Here is a 19638-nt window from a genome sequence, read left to right as displayed (position 1 = left end):
TCAAGCAGAGCCGCAGATTTCGCGTAATCCGCAAACCTCTGCAATGCCATGGTGAAGTGCATGCGACACTGTGTTTCTTGCGTGTGTATTCCGTAGCTGCAGCTGGCCCTGATTCGTCCCATTGTTACGAGCGCTCCCTGTTCCTGCTCCTTACCCATCCGACACGCCCAGCGACATTGTGCAGTCACGCAGCCCCGCCATGTCAAAGCGTACAGCAAAGGCGCAGGCGAGCAGTGCGCGGGCGGCCACGACATCTTCCTTCGGCGCTTTCGGCAGTGCTTCAGCGGCATTCAGCGCGAGCACGTCGCCCCTGTCCTACGTGACGGAGCCCCCAGACCTGTCCGCCATCTCAGACCCCAACGTCGTCGTCTACTTCCGAAACCTATCCAAAAAGGACAGCACCACCAAGGCGAAGGCGCTGGAAGACATACAGTCATATATATCGTCGCTGCAGGAGCCAGTGGAAGAGGGCCTGCTGGAGGCATGGATCAAGATCTACCCACGAACCTCGATCGACAATGCCAAAGCCGTTCGCCAGAATGCCCACCTCGTTCACGGCCAGTTCGCCGTATCCGCCGGCAAGCGGATAGCAAAACACATGCCCAAGAGCGTCGCAGCCTGGCTCTGCGGTCTCTACGACAGCGACCGGTCCGTAGTCGACGCGACGCAGACCTCCCTCAGACACGTCTTCAACACACCGGAAAAGCTACAGAGCATCCGGAAGGTCTACCAACAACCCATACTAGAGTATTGTCGCGATGCAATAGACAAGGAGAGCACGGCGACTCTGAGTGACGAACGCGTAGTCAGCAAAGACGACGCCGAAGCAAAATACAGCCGCGTCATCTCTGCATGCATATCCTTGCTGGGTAGTTTGCTCAATAATCTTCAGCCCGAGGAGCTGTCCAAGTACCAGGCTGATTACGAGTCGCTCATTGGGGATAAGAAGCTTTGGCAGTTCGCCTCATACAACGACGCTGGCATACGGCGCTCAGTGCACCGTCTCCTCAGAACATGTCTCACCAAGGAGGATATTGCTGTCCAGGATCATCTCGACATATTGAGCAAAGCCTACCTAGCCGAGGCCTTGAACTCCGATCAGACTGCTTCTGTCGACGATTATGTCGAATCCCTCACATTACTCACTTCCAAACATCCCTCGGTATGGACAGACAACTACAAGAGCAAGACTGGGGTCGACAGGCGTCTACGGCAGTTCTTGAAGAAGGGCTCACAACTGGGACCTCGCGACACATGGGCACGGATGCCTGAGCTTCTAAGGATTATACCGAAGGACATCCTACCGCAATCCAGTGCCGATTCCGCAGAGCTGCTCAACGCCCTGCATGGTGGCATCATTCGCAAGGACGAGCCAAAGTATAATCACGAAGCAGGCTTCAAAGCCTACCTCGAAATCGCTGGTCAGCTCACCCAGCAGCTGGGTAGCGATGAAAAAACCAAGCTCCTCGAAGAAATGGTGTTGCCCATCATCACACAGTATCTCCGCCCGTCGTTGGAGACATCAGACTGGGCAGTGCCATCCAACGCGTCAAGCCTAATATCCAAGGTACTAGCGATTGACGGAATGAATACTGTGCTTGAACAGCGATGGCCTACCTTCTCACAGCAGTTGATTGATACTATCAAGACCTCGGCCCCAGAGCAGTCAAAGGACTACGAGAAGTCCCAGACGAGCGTCATCCAACACGCCACACGATATGCGACAATACAAGACCAAGCCCTTGCCCTCGAGACTTTGGAGTCGTTGCGATCAATCTTATCCCAGGCGTGCTCGTCGATAGTAGCAGAAGCTCTTGAAGTTGTCAAGAACAGAAATGGAAAGCCGTATGGCGCAGCAGGTGCAATTGCGGCTGTACTAAAGCGCAATCCAAGCATGATATCGTCTACCAAAGCTGAGGAAGATCTGGAGCAGTTCGTACAACAGGATCTTCCGGCGCTGGTGTTGTCGCCCTCGTCTTCCTACCTGATTGACATACTATACACCAAGTCGGACTGCGCATTTTTCAAGGATGCATGGAGCTCGTCTCTCAAAACCGTTCTCAGGGACGCAGACTCTCCAGCGAAGACCAAGGCGCTTGAAGCAATCCTCACCTCATCGAGAATACCAACTTCATTTGACCTGGCAACATCGGATCCTGAATTACAAAAGTACATAACTAAGAACGTACGCGATGCTGTCGAGGGCTCTGCCGAATGGGATTCATTCAGTCGCATGCTCCAGTCACCAGCGCGGATACTTGCTCCCGAAACAACGGATGAAGTACTCGCTTACATGACGGAAACGCTCTCGATATCACACCAGGCTCCCTATTCATTGCAAGGTCTTCGCCAAATTGTCAAATCTAACCCAAAATTACTACGAGAATTTGTCGCTAGTTCACGGGGTTCTGGCCTTCTACAAGCTCTACTCTTAGCTTCGGAATCTCCAGATGATGAGGTGGCGCAGAGCGCCAAAACAGTTAATGCTTCGATCCAAACCGTGCTGTCATCTGGCTCTGACTCTAAGCAATCAATATACAATCTCATCCAGCAGGGGCTGCGAGACGCTATCCCGACATCCGTCTCAGTTGAAACCTTGGTCGACTTGGCAAAGCAGTCAATCAAGACCGGTGGTGACTGGGAAGAAATTTCCCTTGTGTTCCCCAATATCGAAGACTGGAATGCAGCTCTTGAACCATTCCTCAACGCTGCACCAAAGTCTTCTTTGGCCATCACAAACCCTCTCGGGGGCGCCGTGTATCTCGTAAAGGATGGCCAATCGCTTTCTAAGATCAGAACTATGTCTCGCGATGCTGACGGCTATTCTCCTGCATACCGGATTACGCAGTATGTGACGAGACTTTTCAAAGACCCAGATCTGTTCTCGGTTGACAAGGTTCCTTCTGCGCTTCGAGCTGCCTATCTTCGCAACAGTGCAATTTCCGTACAGCTCGCAGACGACAACCTCGGGCTTGCTGGCGCAAATGGCTTCTGGGCACAATACAATACAGATATTGAAGCTGAGGCGACGACCTTTATGTCAGATGCCCACACTTTTGTCACACACGAGCTAAAAAGTCTTGTTGCAACGTGGTCGAAGGACAATGATAACGCTTCGCTGTTGTCCTGGGCGACTACACTCCTATCTAGCATAGACGCTGGTTCAACCTCTCCAGCATACTACCACGCCCGAACGTATGCTGTCTTGATCGCCGATGCTATCGAGATTGCTAGCTGGAGAAATTCACAAACCGCCCAACTTCAGGAAACGCTCAAAACCACACGAAGTTCGAAAAACGTCCTCCAACTCCTTGCGTTTCTGAATGCTTTCAAAGAGCCCTTGTCGTATGCAAAGGCTTGCGAGAGAATGTGTAACGAGATTGTCGCCGATCTGACAGGCCTTGATGTCCAGCATAGGTCGCAGGAGGCACTGCAGCAGCTTGTGTTGCTGAACAGTGTCATGAGTCAGGAAGGTATCTTGGAGAGCATCGCCGGTCCTCGCCTGATGCGCTTTATCCAGCATGTCATCCCGTGGCTGCAAGAAGACACAGTTACCCGCCCTACCAAGGCAGAGTTGTGCCGCGCACTATCAGTATTGGTTCCACTGATTGGTGAAATGTACGGTGAGCACTGGGTGGGTATTCTAAGTGCACTTGCGACGATTTGGTCGGCCACAAAAGAGTTGGAGGCGAACGAGTCTAGTATGGATAGCCCGATTCCCCTCGTACACGCATCGTTGAAGCTCTATGCACAACTGCGAACTTTGACCCAAGCCGAAGAACCAAACGACGATCTTCTGGATGCATGGAAGGAGAACGAGCAAGCTGTTGCCGATGGGCTCATCAACATCTTGAAGCATTCGCAACACTTCCCAGATGAGTTCCATCAGCCTCTGAAGATGGTCAACGATGTGCTAGCGCGTCAGATCTCTAAGGTGTCCCTCAAACATTTGGAGTCCACTGAGGAACTTTTCCCTCTTCTGTACGTGGAGTCTCAGCCGGTTCAGCAGACTGCCTTCGACATCCTGCACAAGCAGATTCCTGCGGCCCAGGAGCAAGTATCCATTGATGCAGCATTGGAAAAGACCACTGCCCGATTGCCCGAGGAATTACTGTCATTGATCATCGATGCACCCACGGTCGCGGCATTTGCCGATGCCAACTTTGAACGCAGTGTACCCTTGCCATTGCGAGGTTATCTACTGAGCTGGTTGCTGGTCTTCGATCACCTAGAGCACGCTTCTTTCAAGGTCAAGAATGACTATGTTGAGCATATCCGGGAGGGTGAGTACCTCCCCGGCCTGCTCGACTTCATGTTCGACTTCCTTGGCCATGCCCACAACAAGCCAGTCGATGTGTCCAAGCTTGACATCACGACGTATGAAGCGGATGTTGAACCACCCAAGCGTGATTTGCAATGGCTGTTAACACACCTGTACTTCTTGTGTCTGCGCGACGTACCATCCCTGACAAAGACCTGGTTCAAGAGCTGCAAATCACGTGCCATAGTCGTTGCGCTCGAGCCATGGACGGAGAGATATGTTTCGCCGCCTGTGATCGTTGCCACCCTCGACGAAGTCAACACATGGTCGGAGGAGCAAGCCGCAGCTGAGCCCGACTCGGCCTTCGCGGTCAAAGTGGTCAACCGCGCGCGCGAAATCACCGCATCCTATGTCGTCGATGAACAAACCATGGCGATGCGAATCTCTTTGCCGCCCGCTTTTCCTCTCGCAAACGCCCATATAGAAGGCCTGAACCGCGTCGCTGTTAATGAGCAGAAATGGCAATCTTGGCTGAGAACTTCCCTGGGAGCTATTACAATTTTCAACGGCAGCCTAATCGACGCGCTGACCACATTCAAGAGGAACGTCGATGGAGCGCTCAAGGGCCAGAGCGAATGCGCCATCTGCTACAGTATCGTTGGGTCGGATCGCAAGTTGCCTGACAAGAAGTGTCACACTTGCAAGAATCTGTTCCATGGAGTCTGTCTATTCAAGTGGTTTAAGAGTAGCGACAGCTCGAGCTGCCCGCTCTGCAGAACCAGCTTCAATTACGCATAGATGGAAGAGATGGACTAGAGATGACAGACTCTAGCTGTTATGTAAAATAGACACCCTAGACGATGAACGCATGTTGTTGACCTTGGCCATGGCCGAAGTTGTAAGTGTTCTGGTAAATCAAATGTACCTCGGCTGTGCCTGCCTTTACCCCACACCCACGCTAAAGTATACCGATGCCGAGATAATACTTGTCAGCCGCTCACGCCTATACAAAGTTTCCCCCTGTTGTTTTGCTTGTGCTGACCATCGCTCCTTTGCTTTATGATACAAAGTCTAAATCTTACCTATATATCCAAATTCTCACCCACCATGCCGCCAAGCAATGCCCAACCCATCCTAGAATACAACTACGACATATCCTGTCCCTTTGCCTACATAGCCTCAACACGCGTGCAAACACTAGCCCACCGCACTCATGCTACCCTGATCTACAAACCCGTTCTCCTAGGCGCCATCTACCGCACAGTTGCCGCACCCCAGGGCGCCGATGGCTCAGCATCCGATGTCTTCAACGCAGCCAAGAAAGCCGTTGCAGCGCAGAGCATGCAACGCACATTGCGCAGATACAACATTCGGTATAATCCGCCACCCCAGCATCCTCGTAAAACAGTGAATGCACTACGGTTGTTGTACTGTGTAAAAGACCAGGAGAAGAGGAGGATATTGACAGAAAGGCTGTTCCAAGCGTATTGGGTGGAAGGCAAGGACGTGAATTCCAATGCGACCATCCTTCAGATTGCAAGAGAATGTGGCATCGAAAACGTGGGAGAAGAATCTTTCAATGATATCGATGCGAGAAATGAGCTCGAAACTGCTACCACCGAAGCGATCCAAAGAGGTGCTTTTGGTGTCCCTGGGTTCTGGATCCCGGATGCTGTATGGACGAACAGGAATGGTGAAGAAAAGCGAGGACGGTTTTTCTGGGGTCAGGATCGTATGCATTTCGTTGAAGCGACATTGCTCTCCCTGTCATCATCGTCATCAGCATCGCCATCTGGACACCCGTGGAGACATGTACCGGCACTCAAGAGCCTGATGCCGCGCTGTGTACCTAGCAATAAGCCCCATGGCCGGGTGAAACTGGAATTCTGGTTCGATTTCAGCAGTCCGTGGGCGTTTCTGGGGTACACGCAACTGGAACGGCTGAAGACAACATTTGGCAAGGACTTGGAAATTGTTATGAAGCCGTTTCTCTTGGGCATCTTGTTCCGACAGATTGGTGCGCCAGAAATGGCCGAGATGGGGATGAGTCCGGCGAAAGCGCTGTGGACGAGACAAGATCACGCAGATTGGACCCAGTATTGGAACGCTATAAGCGCGCAGGATGGTAGAAGAGGATTCAAGTTTCAATGGGCAGAAATCTTTCCCATTCGGACACCGACTCTGTTGCGGGTCGCCCTTGTGGAGCCGCAAACTACAAACCTATTGTGTAAGTCGTACATTTCGTTTCATCTTCTGAGCGCTCAGCATGAATCATGAATTAGGCTAATGAAGTATAGTTGAAGCATGTTGGTCCCGCAACCAGAACGTGTCCAACGATACTGTACTCGGCACGGTTCTTGACCAAGGCGGATTCAACGGCGCTGATCTCGTTGCTCGCGCGAACGAGCCTGCAGCCAAAGCCAAGTTACGAGCCGCTACGGCAGAGGCAAAGGAATTGGGGCTGTGTGGTGTGCCCACGTATCGTGTGCTGAGGCAGGGAAATAGCGGGGACTGGGAGGCGGTTGGTGGCTTGGTTTGGGGGCAAGATGAGATCAATGTTGTTGAAGACTTAATTGCTGGATGGAATCCTGAAAGCTCAGGACAAGTGGCCAAGGTGGCGAGGAAAGAGAATGGTGCGGATTCGAAGTTGTGAGCACGGTAATCTCCATCCTCCCAACGAGGCGCGATGACATGATTAGATCTGCAACTGTATCCAAATGGTGACAATGAAGTTATCGTAATAGTGTATCATGGTTCATAAGCTAGATACATGGAGAAGTCGTTAGACAAGAGTAAGCCATTACGCCAAAACTATGCGCCATTCCTGGGTATCAAAATGTGAAGAGAGTGTTAAACGTTCCCTGGGTATATGTTCGTATCTCGTGTAGAGGTGTAGGGTATATGTCGTAAAAGTGCCTGGAAAGTATGCGTGCCATGAAAACGTGATAGGAGTGTCGATATCAAGCCGACAGGTCAACACCACCGTAAACACGGCGCTTCCTCCTCTTGGCTGCAAGCTGAGGTGTCCAGATGCCGCTAAAGAGGTCTTCACACTCGTCCTCGTCCTGAGAATCGAACTCAATGTCGGAGTCTTTCTTGTGTGATACCATGCCGTTGTAATCCTCATCTATACTTTCATCCCACTCTGCACTCTTGACTATCCTCTTTGTCTCCAGTATAAACTTGCCAACCTTGTATTTCTGGCTGTCCTCGGCCGCATCGACATACTTCCATCCCAACACGCTGCCACAGCTACGGCAGCTGATGTCGGATACGGTATGGGCGCCTGTCACTAGCTGACGAGCATGGGCCTTGTGTGTCAATGTGTTTGGCAGATCGCCTTCCTTCCATCCCGTCGCTGATACAACTCCGCCAGCTAAAATGCTCGACGTCGATGGCGGCTCTACAAGGTATGCGCGGCCGTGACGTCCGGTAAACCCTTTGCTTATGATGGATGATGCGGGGATGAGATCGGCAAGACACTTCTGACAGCGTAAGTTCGAGGTTGGTTGCGTTGTCAGAAAGGAGGTTGGCTGCGGTGGAGATGAGGACGGAGAGGTAGAGGCGGTCGAGGTGCTGATGGCCGAGCTTCGGCGCCGGCGGAAGGGCAGGCTGGGGAAGAGGTATAGAGGAAAAGGCGTCGTTGGTGAGTTCGGCATATTGTACTAGAAGGTTCGGTTATCGGAAAGGCGTAAGTCAGTTGGATTAGGTCCGAATTAGAGAGTAGTGTATCGTGATGCGTCTACGGCGAAGTATTGATCAAGCGCAAGCGCAAGCCCAACTGTACCAGACCAAGGCAGGCGCTATGAGAGAAAGAGGTTATCAGTGAGCGATATGACGTTAAATCGACACAATAGGGCTGTGGGCTGCCGACTGTCTCTTTGATGCTTGAGGATCCCGCTGTGTGTTGATCTGGATTGGACAGAAAAGTGACGACGCGTCGTGTCGACGACGATAATCGAGTCGCTTAGTCTCTAAGCCCAGGGCGGACAAGGCGCTCACCAAGGAGGTCTATCCTCCCTTTGAGGCGTGTCGACGCGAAGGAGCAAATGACGCACTGGAGACGAGGAAGTGTCGCGATAAGCGATAAGACGGGCGCCACAGCCGAGGGGGCGGGGAGGCGGGGCAGAACGGACGATGCACCTCAAGTTCTCGACATGGACAAAGGATTCAAGCCGGTATACCTTCAGGTTCTCGAAAGCAGTGTTTGGTGAGGAGTAGAGGCTGGAATCAGGAGATTCAGAGTGATAATAGCGGTCAGTACCTCGTTTCTGCTACCAGCTGCGTGCTGGCCAATCTTGATGAGTCGTCCGATCATGCGACCTCTGAAACCCGGGCATGTCGTCACGAGATGTGCTGGCACTTCCCGACCGTGCCCGGCAGTACAAACGATTCCACTGAGCCGCACCAGTAGATGCCTACTAAATCTCCACGCGTAGCCTTGCTGTAGCATGTGCAAGCGCTAAGCACTACCACGCCCTAGTTTCCGAAACAGGGCTAGTCCCCTGAAATGACCCTTTTCCAACCACACCACTTCTTTCTTGAAAATCTCGGACTTATTAGCATCATTTTTGTCAAGGATGAGAGGAACTGGGCCGTGAAATCCATATATGGCCGGTGCTGTTGCCGCACCTGCACTACCTCGATTGATTCAGAGTATCTGTGCTATTCAAGTTGTACGCAGGTAGCCCAAGACTTTAGGAGCCACAGACTTTTCGTCGCCTCCGTATAACGAACTCATCAATGTCAACACTCATTCACCTTCATCTTATCCCAAATCTCGAAAGTTATACGTAATCCAAGTACTATCCGGCCTCATTCAACTCTTTCAACGATCGAATTTCTGACGCAACTTCTACACGCAACAATCACATTGATCTTCCTCCAAATCGTCGCATGGACAAGGAAACCAGCACTGCGAAACATCTTCCACATGGTTTTCAAGCATCTCTGATCAGTGTTGCAGCGTTTGCTGGCTTGTGATGAAGAACTTGTATTGCAAAGACAAGGTCAGGAGGTGAAATTTATGCTGCGCAAAAGTGAGTAGGAGAAAAAAGATTGGAGATTATTCGTAGCCAGATGAGGAGAATATATCGCAGGGACTACGTATGCGACGGACGCTCATGTTTGCAGTTGTGACGTCCAGCCTCCAAACAGTCCTGAACGTATACTTGTTCAGCCTGTGCGAAAACACATCCAAGTGTCCCAAACAAACGCACAGGATCGACTAAGAATACAGGTCTATTATGGCGTGGGAAAGGCAGATTGCAAGTGCGGTTTTGCTTTGTATCCAATCTAGACATGTGCGCCACTCCAACCAACCATATAACAAGTCAGCTGCCTAGCTCTTCAGCAGAATCGGAAACTTCTCTCGTGTCTCCTCGTATAGCATGAAGATCTTGTAGTTTGAGATCGCACCGATCTTTGTGCGATAATGGTGAAAGCTGCGCTGACACAGCTCGAGAAGTTGAGATAGAACCTTGCCTAATTTTAGTCCATGCTCAGTGCGCAATACAATGACGTCCACGTCACTTCCATTTACAGACAGAGTCGGAGTCTCGTTATGCATCATGATGAGCCTCGTGCACATTGGTGATGTAAAGTAGTCCTGGAGGAGGTCGCATTGCTCTGCAATCCGTTGGGCGTCGTTCACAGCTCGTGCAAGCGACGCGATACGGAATAAAGTCGACCGATGAAAGCCAACCGCGAAAGATTCATCCAGTGCGGGATTCATAATTGGGTCTGGTCCGAACTCGTGGCCGAAGATGACATGCAACAGCAGATCCGAGCCGGAGCCTTGGCCACAAATGTTATGGTTGGGCAAGAAGCGGAGAATATGATGTAAGGTGGCGGAGTCGAAGGGAACGTGAGCTTGATAGCAGTTCCTGCATACGTATGGCGGTATCTGCCGGATGATATCATGCGTCAAAATTACCCAGGGGTCCATCTGCATCCATAGTTGAAGGCATCGCTGGTTCCGCGTCGTTACAGCGATGTCCACGTCTACTCCGCCTTCGATCGCATCAAAGAAGTTCCATTCTGTGGAACTAAAGGCCTCGATGAGATGGAATTTACTAGGCTCAATGGAAAACAAATCTCGAACCTCTGTCGGATCCAAAGAATGCGGGTTCTCGCCTTCCTCAACAGGGGATGGAAGCTTCCACAAGCGGCGTTGAATGCTAGATGTAGTGTCGACCAGGAACTTAAAGAACCTTGAGGTCTCGCGGAAATGGAGCAGATCGCGAATATCTGACAAGTGGCTCAGAATCATTCCGGCGAGCTCTGGAATGTCCAACGGAGTTTGCGAGGCGTATTCTGTTGGATGATAAGGAGGCATGTTCGATTGTCGAGGCCTGTCTGGGAACTGCTGGACCAGGGCCACGCTATGGTCCATAATTCGAGGTGTTGCAACAAAGCGTGTTCGTCGGCGAGTTGAGATTGCTTGTCGCACCCGACCGATCGATGTTTCGTGATGCAGAGAAGTTTAGGTGATTGAAAAATCTAATTTTTTTGATCTTGCGGAATTTATGGCCCGCTTGTATTCTTTTGGTTGTCTTGAAACATTGGTTAAGGTGGATACGACCATACTATGGCATCGCGATCGTGCGAATGGTAATACACGAAGCGCATGCCTGTAAAATCACGCAAGTTCTCAAAAGAGTCGGCTTCCTAGTATGCATTTCAGTAAGAGTATCTGTACATCGCGACATGACGGTGCAACCATGATTACTGAAGCTACTGGAGGCGCAACTCTTCCAGGTGGCAATCACGTTCCTGACCTCAGAGATGCAAATACAAGACCAACCCTACAGCAAAAGGTGGAAAGTGATGACTTGGTCTTTGTTCTAACTGCGACTAAGTGAATGACATGACCGTGGCAGGTTTAATGTATAAGCGGCAACCAGTAGTGCTGTGGAACACGGACGAAGGAGGGGCACTAGCAGCGGCTACGGGTTGTCATCAGATGCATCATCAGACTTACGCAGGTTGCGCAAAGGTACTTCCGATGGGGCCAAATTTGATGTTCGAGAAGACCACCTGCGCGTTGGGGTTGGAGCTCTCGACCTCGGCTGGCACACCGCTGCTAGTGGCACACTCGCCGCGAGCAATACCAGGCTTCGCCGGATCCTGGTCCGTCGGGTAGCTGCTGTCCAGCCAGAGCATGTTGGCGTAGTGGTCATCCCAGAGACTCATGACGAGTACCATGCCCAAGTTCATACCCCTACCCATAGATGCCATGCCGCCGAACTCGTTGAAGGGGTAGATCTCTTCCTGGAAAACTTCTTTCTGTGTGTTGCACCATTCCTGGGTGATGGAATTGCCTTTCTAGTAGATGATCAGAACGTGTCTTGCAGAACTTCAAGGGTGAGCACATACCATGCCAGGAATCGTCGGTTCAGGGTTGCTAATGACCTTGCCGTTCTGCACATAGAAGCGCTTGATCTCAGTGAGTTGGCCCGACCCCAAGAATTGCGTGACCACTGTCATCTTCTTGGACGTATCCACTCCGGATTTGCCCTTGCCATAGAAGTCCTTCACACCCACACGGTATGGGTTGAAGTCACAACCGTTCGCATCGCAGGTGCCAGCATAGCGATCAAGCGAGTACGTTCCGCCGCATTTATCATCTACACAGACATTGTAGCCCTCGGGCTGACAAGAATGCGGGGTCAGAGCCGTGGAAATGGAGTTCGCCTCCCAGATATCCATCTCGGTGCTGGACTGCGTTAGACTAGGGATAGGCTAAACAGACAAACTCGCTTACCAGCATGCACCCTTCTTGCCAATGCCGGCGTTAGGGTCGGATTGGGATGCTTGCCAACCTTCTGCGTTGGCCTGCCCATCAATGTATTTTAGGTCTCGAGCACACTGAGCGTCGCAATACCCTGAAGTTATTTAGACTCTAGCCTATAACGGTAATAACAAGATGACCTACCAGTTCCGTACTTGGCGCCCGGGGTTCCATGGCCCTTCTGCGGCATGGATACGAAGTACAAGGCTCCGTTGAGGCCGCATGGCAGCTGCGAGAGATCCACATCGAAGGTGAATTCGTTCCCAATGAGGTTGAACATCTGTGTTGCGAGAGATCAGATCAGTATATTGTCAACATGATCCTTGAGTTGTTTTCTTACCTCGTAATTGTTTGCATCCTTCATGAGATAAGTGCGTGCTCCAATGTTCGTGGAGTACTGGCCCTTGGTGATGAACTTGAGTGTAAGAGAGTTTCCCGAAGTCGTGATGCCGTATGTGCCACGGTAGTCTGAGCCCTCAATGGCACAGTTCTTGGTACAGGCTGCGTTGTCTGGACACGCAGTGGTGTTCCACTCGTTTCCGTCGAAGCAATTGGTGTAGCCTCCAACGGAATGGAGCCAGCGCCAGTTGGCGTCGATGACGATTTCTCCGTTGACATTCGTACAGCTACTACCGCCTTTACCTGTGCAGCGCTGCCAGGTCATCTTCGGATGGGTCTCTGTCTGTTCTTTGCCGATGACCCAGCCAGATGCGCGATTAGCGCAAAAAGCTAGAATTACCGCGACAGCAGAAGTTGACAACATGATGAGGAGAAGAGATTTGAAGCACAATAGATGATTTGGGATGTTACACCATGCCTGGACAACGCGATGCTGTCAACTTATATGTCCGTGTACAGCATCAACCCTATCCGCCCTCGAGTGCGCAAGATACAGATTGCATATTGCCCAGTCTCTAGATGGCCAAACATGATCTCATTCAATATGAAGAGCCGATCATGCGATATGCTTCTAACGGAATGATAGACTTTCTATCCGCCTTGGGAGCTAGAAGGTCATCGACGAACACAGTCACGCAGTTTCATTGTCGCATAGCCGGGTTTCAAGAAAGCTGCTGAAATGACTGCCGTCTCGGCGACAGACAATCTGTGTGGTCGTTGCAGTGAAGCCAAGATCCCGCACTTTCGTACATGGGGTCAACAGCCGTGGCGCTAAAAGTCGGGTGCGGGGTTGGTGTGCGACAGACGAATCAAAGGTAGTGTTTCCTCGTGTTAAGAGCGGAATGATTGCTTAGCATTTTTGGTGTCTTCCCCGGATTATTTGTAGCCTTGGATCTTGCTCGCAGTAATTTAAATGTATGAAACGGACAAGGTGGACAGGCTGTCTGGCGCACACCTCGATGGGTGAAACGCGGGGTCGTAGATGAACTGTGACTGTTGTAATTCATCCCAATAATCTCATTGGCGGGTCCAGTGTCCGCTCGTTGCCATTCAGACCATGTCATACTTTGGTATCTGAACGGCTTCAGTATGAGATCCAGCCTCCAACCTGGTTTCTCCGTCATTTTGGAATGCAATCTGAAGCCAACCAAGTGCCGCGTTGCCATACGGAGAAAGACTTAAAGTGCCGAGAGCTTGGACTCCAGTGTTCGATATGACAGCTGATCTGATGGCCAACCATAGCACTATCCGATCACAGGTATTTGGCCGTGTTCGTAACCAAGAACAGCACGCTACGCAATGCTTTCTGAGTATCGGCGTATGCTACCGTCGGCCCTGGTGGGGCATATTATCGTTGCTGTCGCGCACGAAGAAGGGATGACCATAAGCTGTACAGACAGGCCGATCGCGGTCGTGACCAGGAGGCAAAAAGCATATCTATCGCATTCTATGATTTGGGCCGGATTCATAATGTGTATGCGCGGAGTGGAGTCGTGAGAGGATGTATAGTGGGTTCGTGCTGAGGTCGTTCATCGCGAGGTGGGCTACGGCGCGTCCAACCAGAGGGAGAGGGCTGCAACAAAGGTAAGCCGGCTGCTACATGACTGCTACAGAGTTCGTATGTGTCCCACTGTCAAGCTTCAGCCGTAGTAGGTTGTCGCGTTGTGTACTGTGTAGGAGCAATGGCCAGCCGTCGCGTGGTGGGTGATGCGCCATGGCCGCCTTGGCGCGCCCCGTGGCGTCATCGTTCTCATTGTCATCGCCTCTTCCCACTACAAATCCCTTTCATAGACCATCTATTTCGCAATCATGGCCGATTTCAGCAGTTCAGATCCTTGATATCTGGTGCACGTATGTATCAAGGTATGCGCGTGATGGGTCTATAACAGCAGGCCGAAGACGAGCAATTTCGCACATGCCGGGGAGCTTCTGAACAACCTTCATTTGGCGTCGAGCGTTGTCAGCAGCAGACCAGCTCTAGTGCGCATGTCTACCATAACAGTTGAACGTCACAATCATCCGACAGCTTCGACGAACGAACAGACGTTGCTTCTGGAGTACGTTCTCGAATCACCGGCTACGGGAGTATTTGACCATATCCGGACATGAAGCCTGACCTCGGACGCATCAGAGCCAAATCCACTGCAACCCCAGATGGCTGGACATCTGCAGACGAATATTAGTACGAGCGGGTGACGGCTGCGGTTTCTTTGCGATGCCTCCCTACGCCCTCGACTCAAGCCCAGCATGTCACCACAATTCTGTACACATGGTTGCGTTGTAAAGACCACACCATGTCTCCATCCTTCTGCCTTTTCTCCATGCCGATTGTGGCAACGAATAATCACCAGCCGTCTCACGTTTCCATAGTGGCCATTGTTATTGGCTACCGACTCACGTGGGTCTAACCCAAAGCAGCAGGCACACCATGCATCGCGCCCCTAAAGACGTTTTTTGCGGACTTTTCCTCGAAATATAGAGACCCCCGAGGAGAGATGGCGACCGTGTACTGCATATTTCCAAGGATTGGCCGAAAGTCTGGGTTCAGCCCATCACATGTAGCCCTGTCCGGGTATAAGATGCCCACCATCGCCATGGATCTGAGAATAGGTCGCTTTCATCAATCCCGGCGACATCTCCCATATAATGAAGAGCCTCACTAGATGCCTCGCATGGGCAAGTGTGATCTTTTCGTTCGTCGCAGCTCAGAACGCGAATGTTACGCTTGTCCCAGCTGCTACAGGTTTCGAGGGCGATAATACCGACTTTATCTACGGAAAATCGCCTCTACTGGTTGTCAATGATGGAAGTGCCGCCGACGGTGGCTTCCGGACGTTCTCAGTCTCCAATACCTCGAGCTTTACTGAAAAGTGGCATAAAAAAACCGGCCGCTCGAAGATTGCCGTGGCTGTCCACAACGTCGACGGCCAGGACCTGATCGTCAACATCCCAGCACCCGATTCGCTGATTAGGGTCTTCGATGCTAAGAACGGGAAGCAAGTCCAAAGCAACGACAAGAAGCAGCTGGGAGATTGGAGCACCGCGTGCGTATGGCGCAGCCAGAAGAGTGGAGAGAGCTACATCTTCCTTTTCGGGAAGAAAATGGTTGTACAGTTATTAGTCCGCTATAACAAAAAGCAGGTCGACATTCTGGAGGTATGGCTGTTTCTTGGGCCTAGCGAAACATGAGTATTGACAAAGTCATAGGTTCAGACATTCCCTGTTGCTATCGAAGGCGAGACATGTGCCGCGTTCACCGATGGCCAAATATATTTTTCGGCCGAGGACAGACCGCTGTACTCGTTCCAGGCATCCGAATCTATCCAAGCACCGAATATCAAAACTGTGATTGAGGACATCGACGTAGCAGGACTTGCGGCCTACTACAGTGCGTCGGCTGACTACCTGTTCGTAGCCCACGACCACGTCATTGATGTGTACGACTCTGGTATCAAGCAAAAGGGAAGCATCGAATTGAGCGGCATTTCCGAACTCTCTATCCAGGGTTCACTTGCCATACTCCAATCTTCGGTGGCTGGTTACCCATCTGGCGCGTTCGCATTTGCTTTCGAGGGTGAAGATGACACTGGTGTGGCTTTAGGTTCCCTTGACGGGGCGCTCGATGCCTTGAGCATCGAGCCAAACACCCAATACAGCCCCGCGAACAAGGCTTGCAAGAAGTGCGAAAGCTCCATCTCTAAGAAGTGTTCCAACAACGGCTTCTACTCCGAAAAGAACTGTTCTTGTTTTGCCGGCTTTAGTGGCGGCGACTGCTCCAAGTCGACCTGTGCAAAGAATTGTTCAGGCCATGGTAGTTGTGTCGGCCCAAATGTCTGCAAGTGCAAAAGCAGGTGGACTGGTCCAGACTGCTCGTTCGTTGCAGTCAAGGCAAAATACGAGACCGAGGCCAACGGCGGTGACGGCGATGATCCTGCAATTTGGATACATCTCACTAGGCCTGACCAAAGCAAGATCATTACGACGACCAAGTCTGCAGAGGGCGAAGGTTTCGGTCTTTTCGACCTGCAAGGGAAGCTTCTACAGCACCTGACTGCTGAGGAGCCAAACAATGTCGACGTCATCTACAACTTCACTCTTGGTACTCGAAAGGTCGATCTCGCATTCGCGGCGTGTCGCGGTGACAACACCATGTGGTTAGTGGCGTTCTGGAAGCTTCCCGAACATATGCTAACGCACCATCAGCCTTGTTGAAGTCAATGGCACGGGCTACCTTAGCGAAATCTCGGGCGGTAAACAAACACTGCCTGATGAGTATGAGCCCTACGGCTCCTGCAATTACCGTTCTCCAATCTCTGGCAAAGAGTACCTCTTTGTCAACAACAAGGAAGCTCAGTATCTCCAGTACGAACTCAGCGCCACCACCAACGGTACCTTGCAGACCACCCTCGTCCGCCAATTCCAAGGCGGCTCAGGCGGCCAAGTCGAAGGCTGTGTTGCTGATGAAGGCGCTGGCTATCTCTTCATCGGCGAAGAACCACTTGGCATCTGGCGCTACGAAGCTGAACCTACTGGCTCCAACACAGGTGTTCAAATTGCTCAAGTAGGCGACGCGAGCGGTCTTCATGCGGATGTTGAAGGCATCACCCTTGTGCCAGCCAAGTCAGGTCCAGATGGCTACATCATCGTGTCCTCGCAAGGTATCTCAGCATATTTGATCTACGAGCGCGCACCGCCTCACAAATACGTCGAAACGTTCACCGTCGTCGACAACAAAGAGAAGGGTATCGATCACGTTAGCAACACAGATGGATGTACTGCTGTCGGTAATGCGCTGAATGCGGATTTTCCGAACGGACTATTCGTCACGCATGATGATGCTAACGAGCTGATCGAAGGTGGTACAGCGACAGAAGCGAGCTTCAAGTTGGTCAGTCTCGCGGATATCCTTGGGAAGGAGAGGGCGGCGAAGTTGGGGTATTAGAGATTAGCAAGAGCAACTTTCTGAACTACGCAGTACAGACATTTGAATCAGCGATCCGTTTCTATAGAAACTCTAGTGTGCAGGCCTGGTCATATGATGGATGATCAACAGATCGTCTTCAACCGATATTACAGGTCAACACTGCTGCCATCCTGATAGTTACCAAGTCCACACGTTCATCATGATGTGTACCCCTGTTGGTTCAACACAGTTACGCCACCTCGTCCAATCCTCCCAACTATCCAAGAGCCGGCATGTCGCCGAAGCGAGCCTCAAGACGCTCCATCTCAGTCTGAGCTTCCTTTTCTTCTTTCTCCTTCTGTACCCGCTCCGCCTCAGCCTCGTCGTCCCTCCTCTGCAACTCGTTCATCCACCGCACTCGTCGCCCGCGGTCCTTTTCCATAGCTTCCAAGACCTCGTCATCGAAGTGTGCGAACACCATGTGTGCTGCATTATTGATCAGCACGAGCACAAAAAAAAAGCGGAAAGATGTATCACTTACCACGATGACGCTTCTGATAGTGGTTACCAAGCGAAAACTCGTACTCGGAAGGATCGAAATCCAGGTTGGGCCAGAACTCAGTGACTGGGCTGCGGTGCCTAGTGACACTATGCAACTCATCGCCAAGCTCCCAGCCGGTGTTGTCGCCGTACACCTCCGCTACGACGGTGATGTGGCCTTGACCGTGCATAGCCGCATAGCGACGCAGCTGCGCAAGTTCAGCGTCTCGGATCAACTCAGGCATACCCTCTTCACCGTCTGCATCTGTAGTGTTTCCATAGCTCGTCTCCACGCCAGCTTGACCGGTCGGGACGTAGTAACGGATCTGCCAGTCTGTCATGGTGTCTTTGGCGAGCAGGTCGACGAGGTCTTGCAGAGCGGCAATGGGTAGGCAAGCATGGTCGTCGGAGAGTTTGGGCCAAAGCGACAGTAGATGGTCCAAGTGCACGATTGAACGACGTTTTCCCAGCCCGTGTTTCATGTACAGGTCCCATGAATGTGGCTTGTATTGCTTGATGGCTTCGTGGAGGGCGTCGAGCAAGGTGGAGGGGTTGTACTCTTCTCCGTTGCCGTCAATGAGAGCATCCACCTGGTATCGGCGAGCGCCGGGACCATACCGCGTTGTGTAGACCTGTAGGTTTGTGCGTGTCAAGATATCGATGTGCAGGTGAAAGTGAACTTTCATGAAGTCCATCAGTGAGGCTGCGATGGTGTCTGTAGTCTCCCTGCTCAAGCCGTAGTCTTCCTTCAGCTCGCCGCCGTAGTCGAAGCGGATTCCGGCCATGACAGGAATATACACGACTTGGTTGTCGGCCATGTAGCTTCGCGCTTCCTGGTAGACTCGCGAGCATGTCTGTAAGAGGGAGACGAAAAGGTCAGGTTTGTTGAGGTGGTACCGGTTCAAAGGCACACGCTGGTAGTCCTTGTCGAGGGCGAGGCCGTAGATTTTGTTTCGTAACTCGGCGGAGAGGTTGAAGACGGTCTTACGACCTGGGACAAGCGGTTTGACGTCCTTGTAGATGATGGTGAGGCGGCCATTCATAGCTGTGGTGCCGACCGGGCTGTCGGTTTTCGGGCCTGTGAGATGCTGTCCTGTGGTGACGACTGCTTTGCTATCCATGTTGTTAGCAAGCTATGCTTAGGATTGGATTCACGAGCAAGTTTGGCCGCAAAAGAGGTTCAGTGTGGTGTTTGAATGGTGTAGTGAAATTCAAGAAAGGTTTTCGGTATGGAAGAAAAACTCTGTCGGTGAAGTGAGCGTTGAAACGCGAATCAATTGAATAGCCGCATGAGACCTAATCCGCAATACAAGGCGCTTCACGGTAAGAAATATCAATGTGAGCCAGATTATCAGCCATATGTTTCAGAAGCCTCGTAGCCAACAGGTTGGTTCCGCTGCCGCGCCTTTGAGTTGACGTCCACGGGTGCCCAGGTGGTGATCGATTTGACTTAGCTAGGTACGACATTGATCAAAAGTCTTGATAGAAAACCTATGCATGCCGAAAACGAAAAACCTTATGCTGGCATGACGAGGATACGCCCGTCTGATGGGCCCTCTGGTGTGTTTCATGTTCTATCAAGATGACTTGATCCATTGTTCCCTAGGTAGGAACATGTGAGTCTGACGGCTTCAATTGCGAGCACAAAATTCACCAACCAGGCAGTGCCCCAAGCCCCGCCAAACCGCTAGCCATTCACAATCACTGCAAGCCCTCTGACCTCACCCCACCACTCCCGCCTTT

The 19638-nt window shown here is 51.6% G+C and overlaps 7 protein-coding genes across 7 annotated transcripts; 3 read left to right on the top strand and 4 right to left on the bottom strand.

Moving 5' to 3' along the window:
- Positions 1-199: 199 nt before the first annotated feature.
- On the top strand, positions 200-5059 carry ACET3X_003522 (uncharacterized protein; the record flags this gene model as incomplete). The annotated part of the gene is made up of 1 exon (XM_069448807.1): positions 200-5059. The coding sequence occupies one exon, from the start codon at positions 200-202 to the stop codon at positions 5057-5059; it is 4860 nt and encodes a 1619-aa protein (XP_069310069.1).
- Positions 5060-5368: 309 nt separating this feature from the next.
- ACET3X_003521 (uncharacterized protein) lies at positions 5369-6914 on the top strand (the record flags this gene model as incomplete). Its single annotated transcript, XM_069448806.1, has 2 exons — positions 5369-6488; positions 6559-6914. 2 exons carry the CDS (start codon positions 5369-5371, stop codon positions 6912-6914), a joined length of 1476 nt encoding a protein of 491 aa, XP_069310068.1.
- A 108-nt stretch (positions 6915-7022) lies between these two features.
- ACET3X_003520 (uncharacterized protein) lies at positions 7023-8471 on the bottom strand. Its single transcript, XM_069448805.1, has one exon. It carries the CDS (start codon positions 7918-7920, stop codon positions 7222-7224), a length of 699 nt encoding a protein of 232 aa, XP_069310067.1. The 5' UTR covers positions 7921-8471; the 3' UTR covers positions 7023-7221.
- Positions 8472-9602: 1131 nt separating this feature from the next.
- On the bottom strand, positions 9603-10598 carry ACET3X_003519 (uncharacterized protein; the record flags this gene model as incomplete). The annotated part of the gene is made up of 1 exon (XM_069448804.1): positions 9603-10598. One exon carries the CDS (start codon positions 10596-10598, stop codon positions 9603-9605), a length of 996 nt encoding a protein of 331 aa, XP_069310066.1.
- A 641-nt stretch (positions 10599-11239) lies between these two features.
- ACET3X_003518 (uncharacterized protein) lies at positions 11240-12816 on the bottom strand (the record flags this gene model as incomplete). The annotated part of the gene is made up of 5 exons (XM_069448802.1): positions 11240-11587; positions 11639-11978; positions 12027-12147; positions 12198-12333; positions 12394-12816. 5 exons carry the CDS (start codon positions 12814-12816, stop codon positions 11240-11242), a joined length of 1368 nt encoding a protein of 455 aa, XP_069310065.1.
- Positions 12817-14248: 1432 nt separating this feature from the next.
- On the top strand, positions 14249-17544 carry ACET3X_003517 (uncharacterized protein). The gene is made up of 4 exons (XM_069448801.1): positions 14249-14509; positions 14584-15608; positions 15660-16606; positions 16656-17544. Exons 2-4 carry the CDS (start codon positions 15099-15101, stop codon positions 17392-17394), a joined length of 2196 nt encoding a protein of 731 aa, XP_069310064.1. The 5' UTR covers positions 14249-14509; positions 14584-15098; the 3' UTR covers positions 17395-17544.
- Positions 17545-17632: 88 nt separating this feature from the next.
- ACET3X_003516 (uncharacterized protein) lies at positions 17633-19016 on the bottom strand (the record flags this gene model as incomplete). The annotated part of the gene is made up of 2 exons (XM_069448800.1): positions 17633-17841; positions 17897-19016. The coding sequence occupies 2 exons, from the start codon at positions 19014-19016 to the stop codon at positions 17633-17635; spliced, it is 1329 nt and encodes a 442-aa protein (XP_069310063.1).
- Positions 19017-19638: the final 622 nt, after the last annotated feature.

The sequence above is a fragment of the Alternaria dauci genome, chromosome 2, assembly GCF_042100115.1.
Source record: "Alternaria dauci strain A2016 chromosome 2, whole genome shotgun sequence".
In the NCBI taxonomy this organism is placed as follows: domain Eukaryota; kingdom Fungi; phylum Ascomycota; class Dothideomycetes; order Pleosporales; family Pleosporaceae; genus Alternaria; species Alternaria dauci.
Note: the sequence above shows the minus strand (reverse complement) of the source record. Positions and strands in the feature narration are given on the sequence as shown.

Coding starts and splice junctions, on each gene's coding strand:
- ACET3X_003517 (XM_069448801.1), top strand. CDS start 15,099: ATGAAGAGCCTCACTAGATGCCTCGCATGGGCAAGTGTGATCTTTTCG. Junction 15,609..15,659: donor AGCAGGTCGACATTCTGGAG/GTATGGCTGTTT, acceptor ACAAAGTCATAG/GTTCAGACATTCCCTGTTGC. Junction 16,607..16,655: donor CGCGGTGACAACACCATGTG/GTTAGTGGCGTT, acceptor ACGCACCATCAG/CCTTGTTGAAGTCAATGGCA.
- ACET3X_003520 (XM_069448805.1), bottom strand. CDS start 7,920: ATGCCGAACTCACCAACGACGCCTTTTCCTCTATACCTCTTCCCCAGC.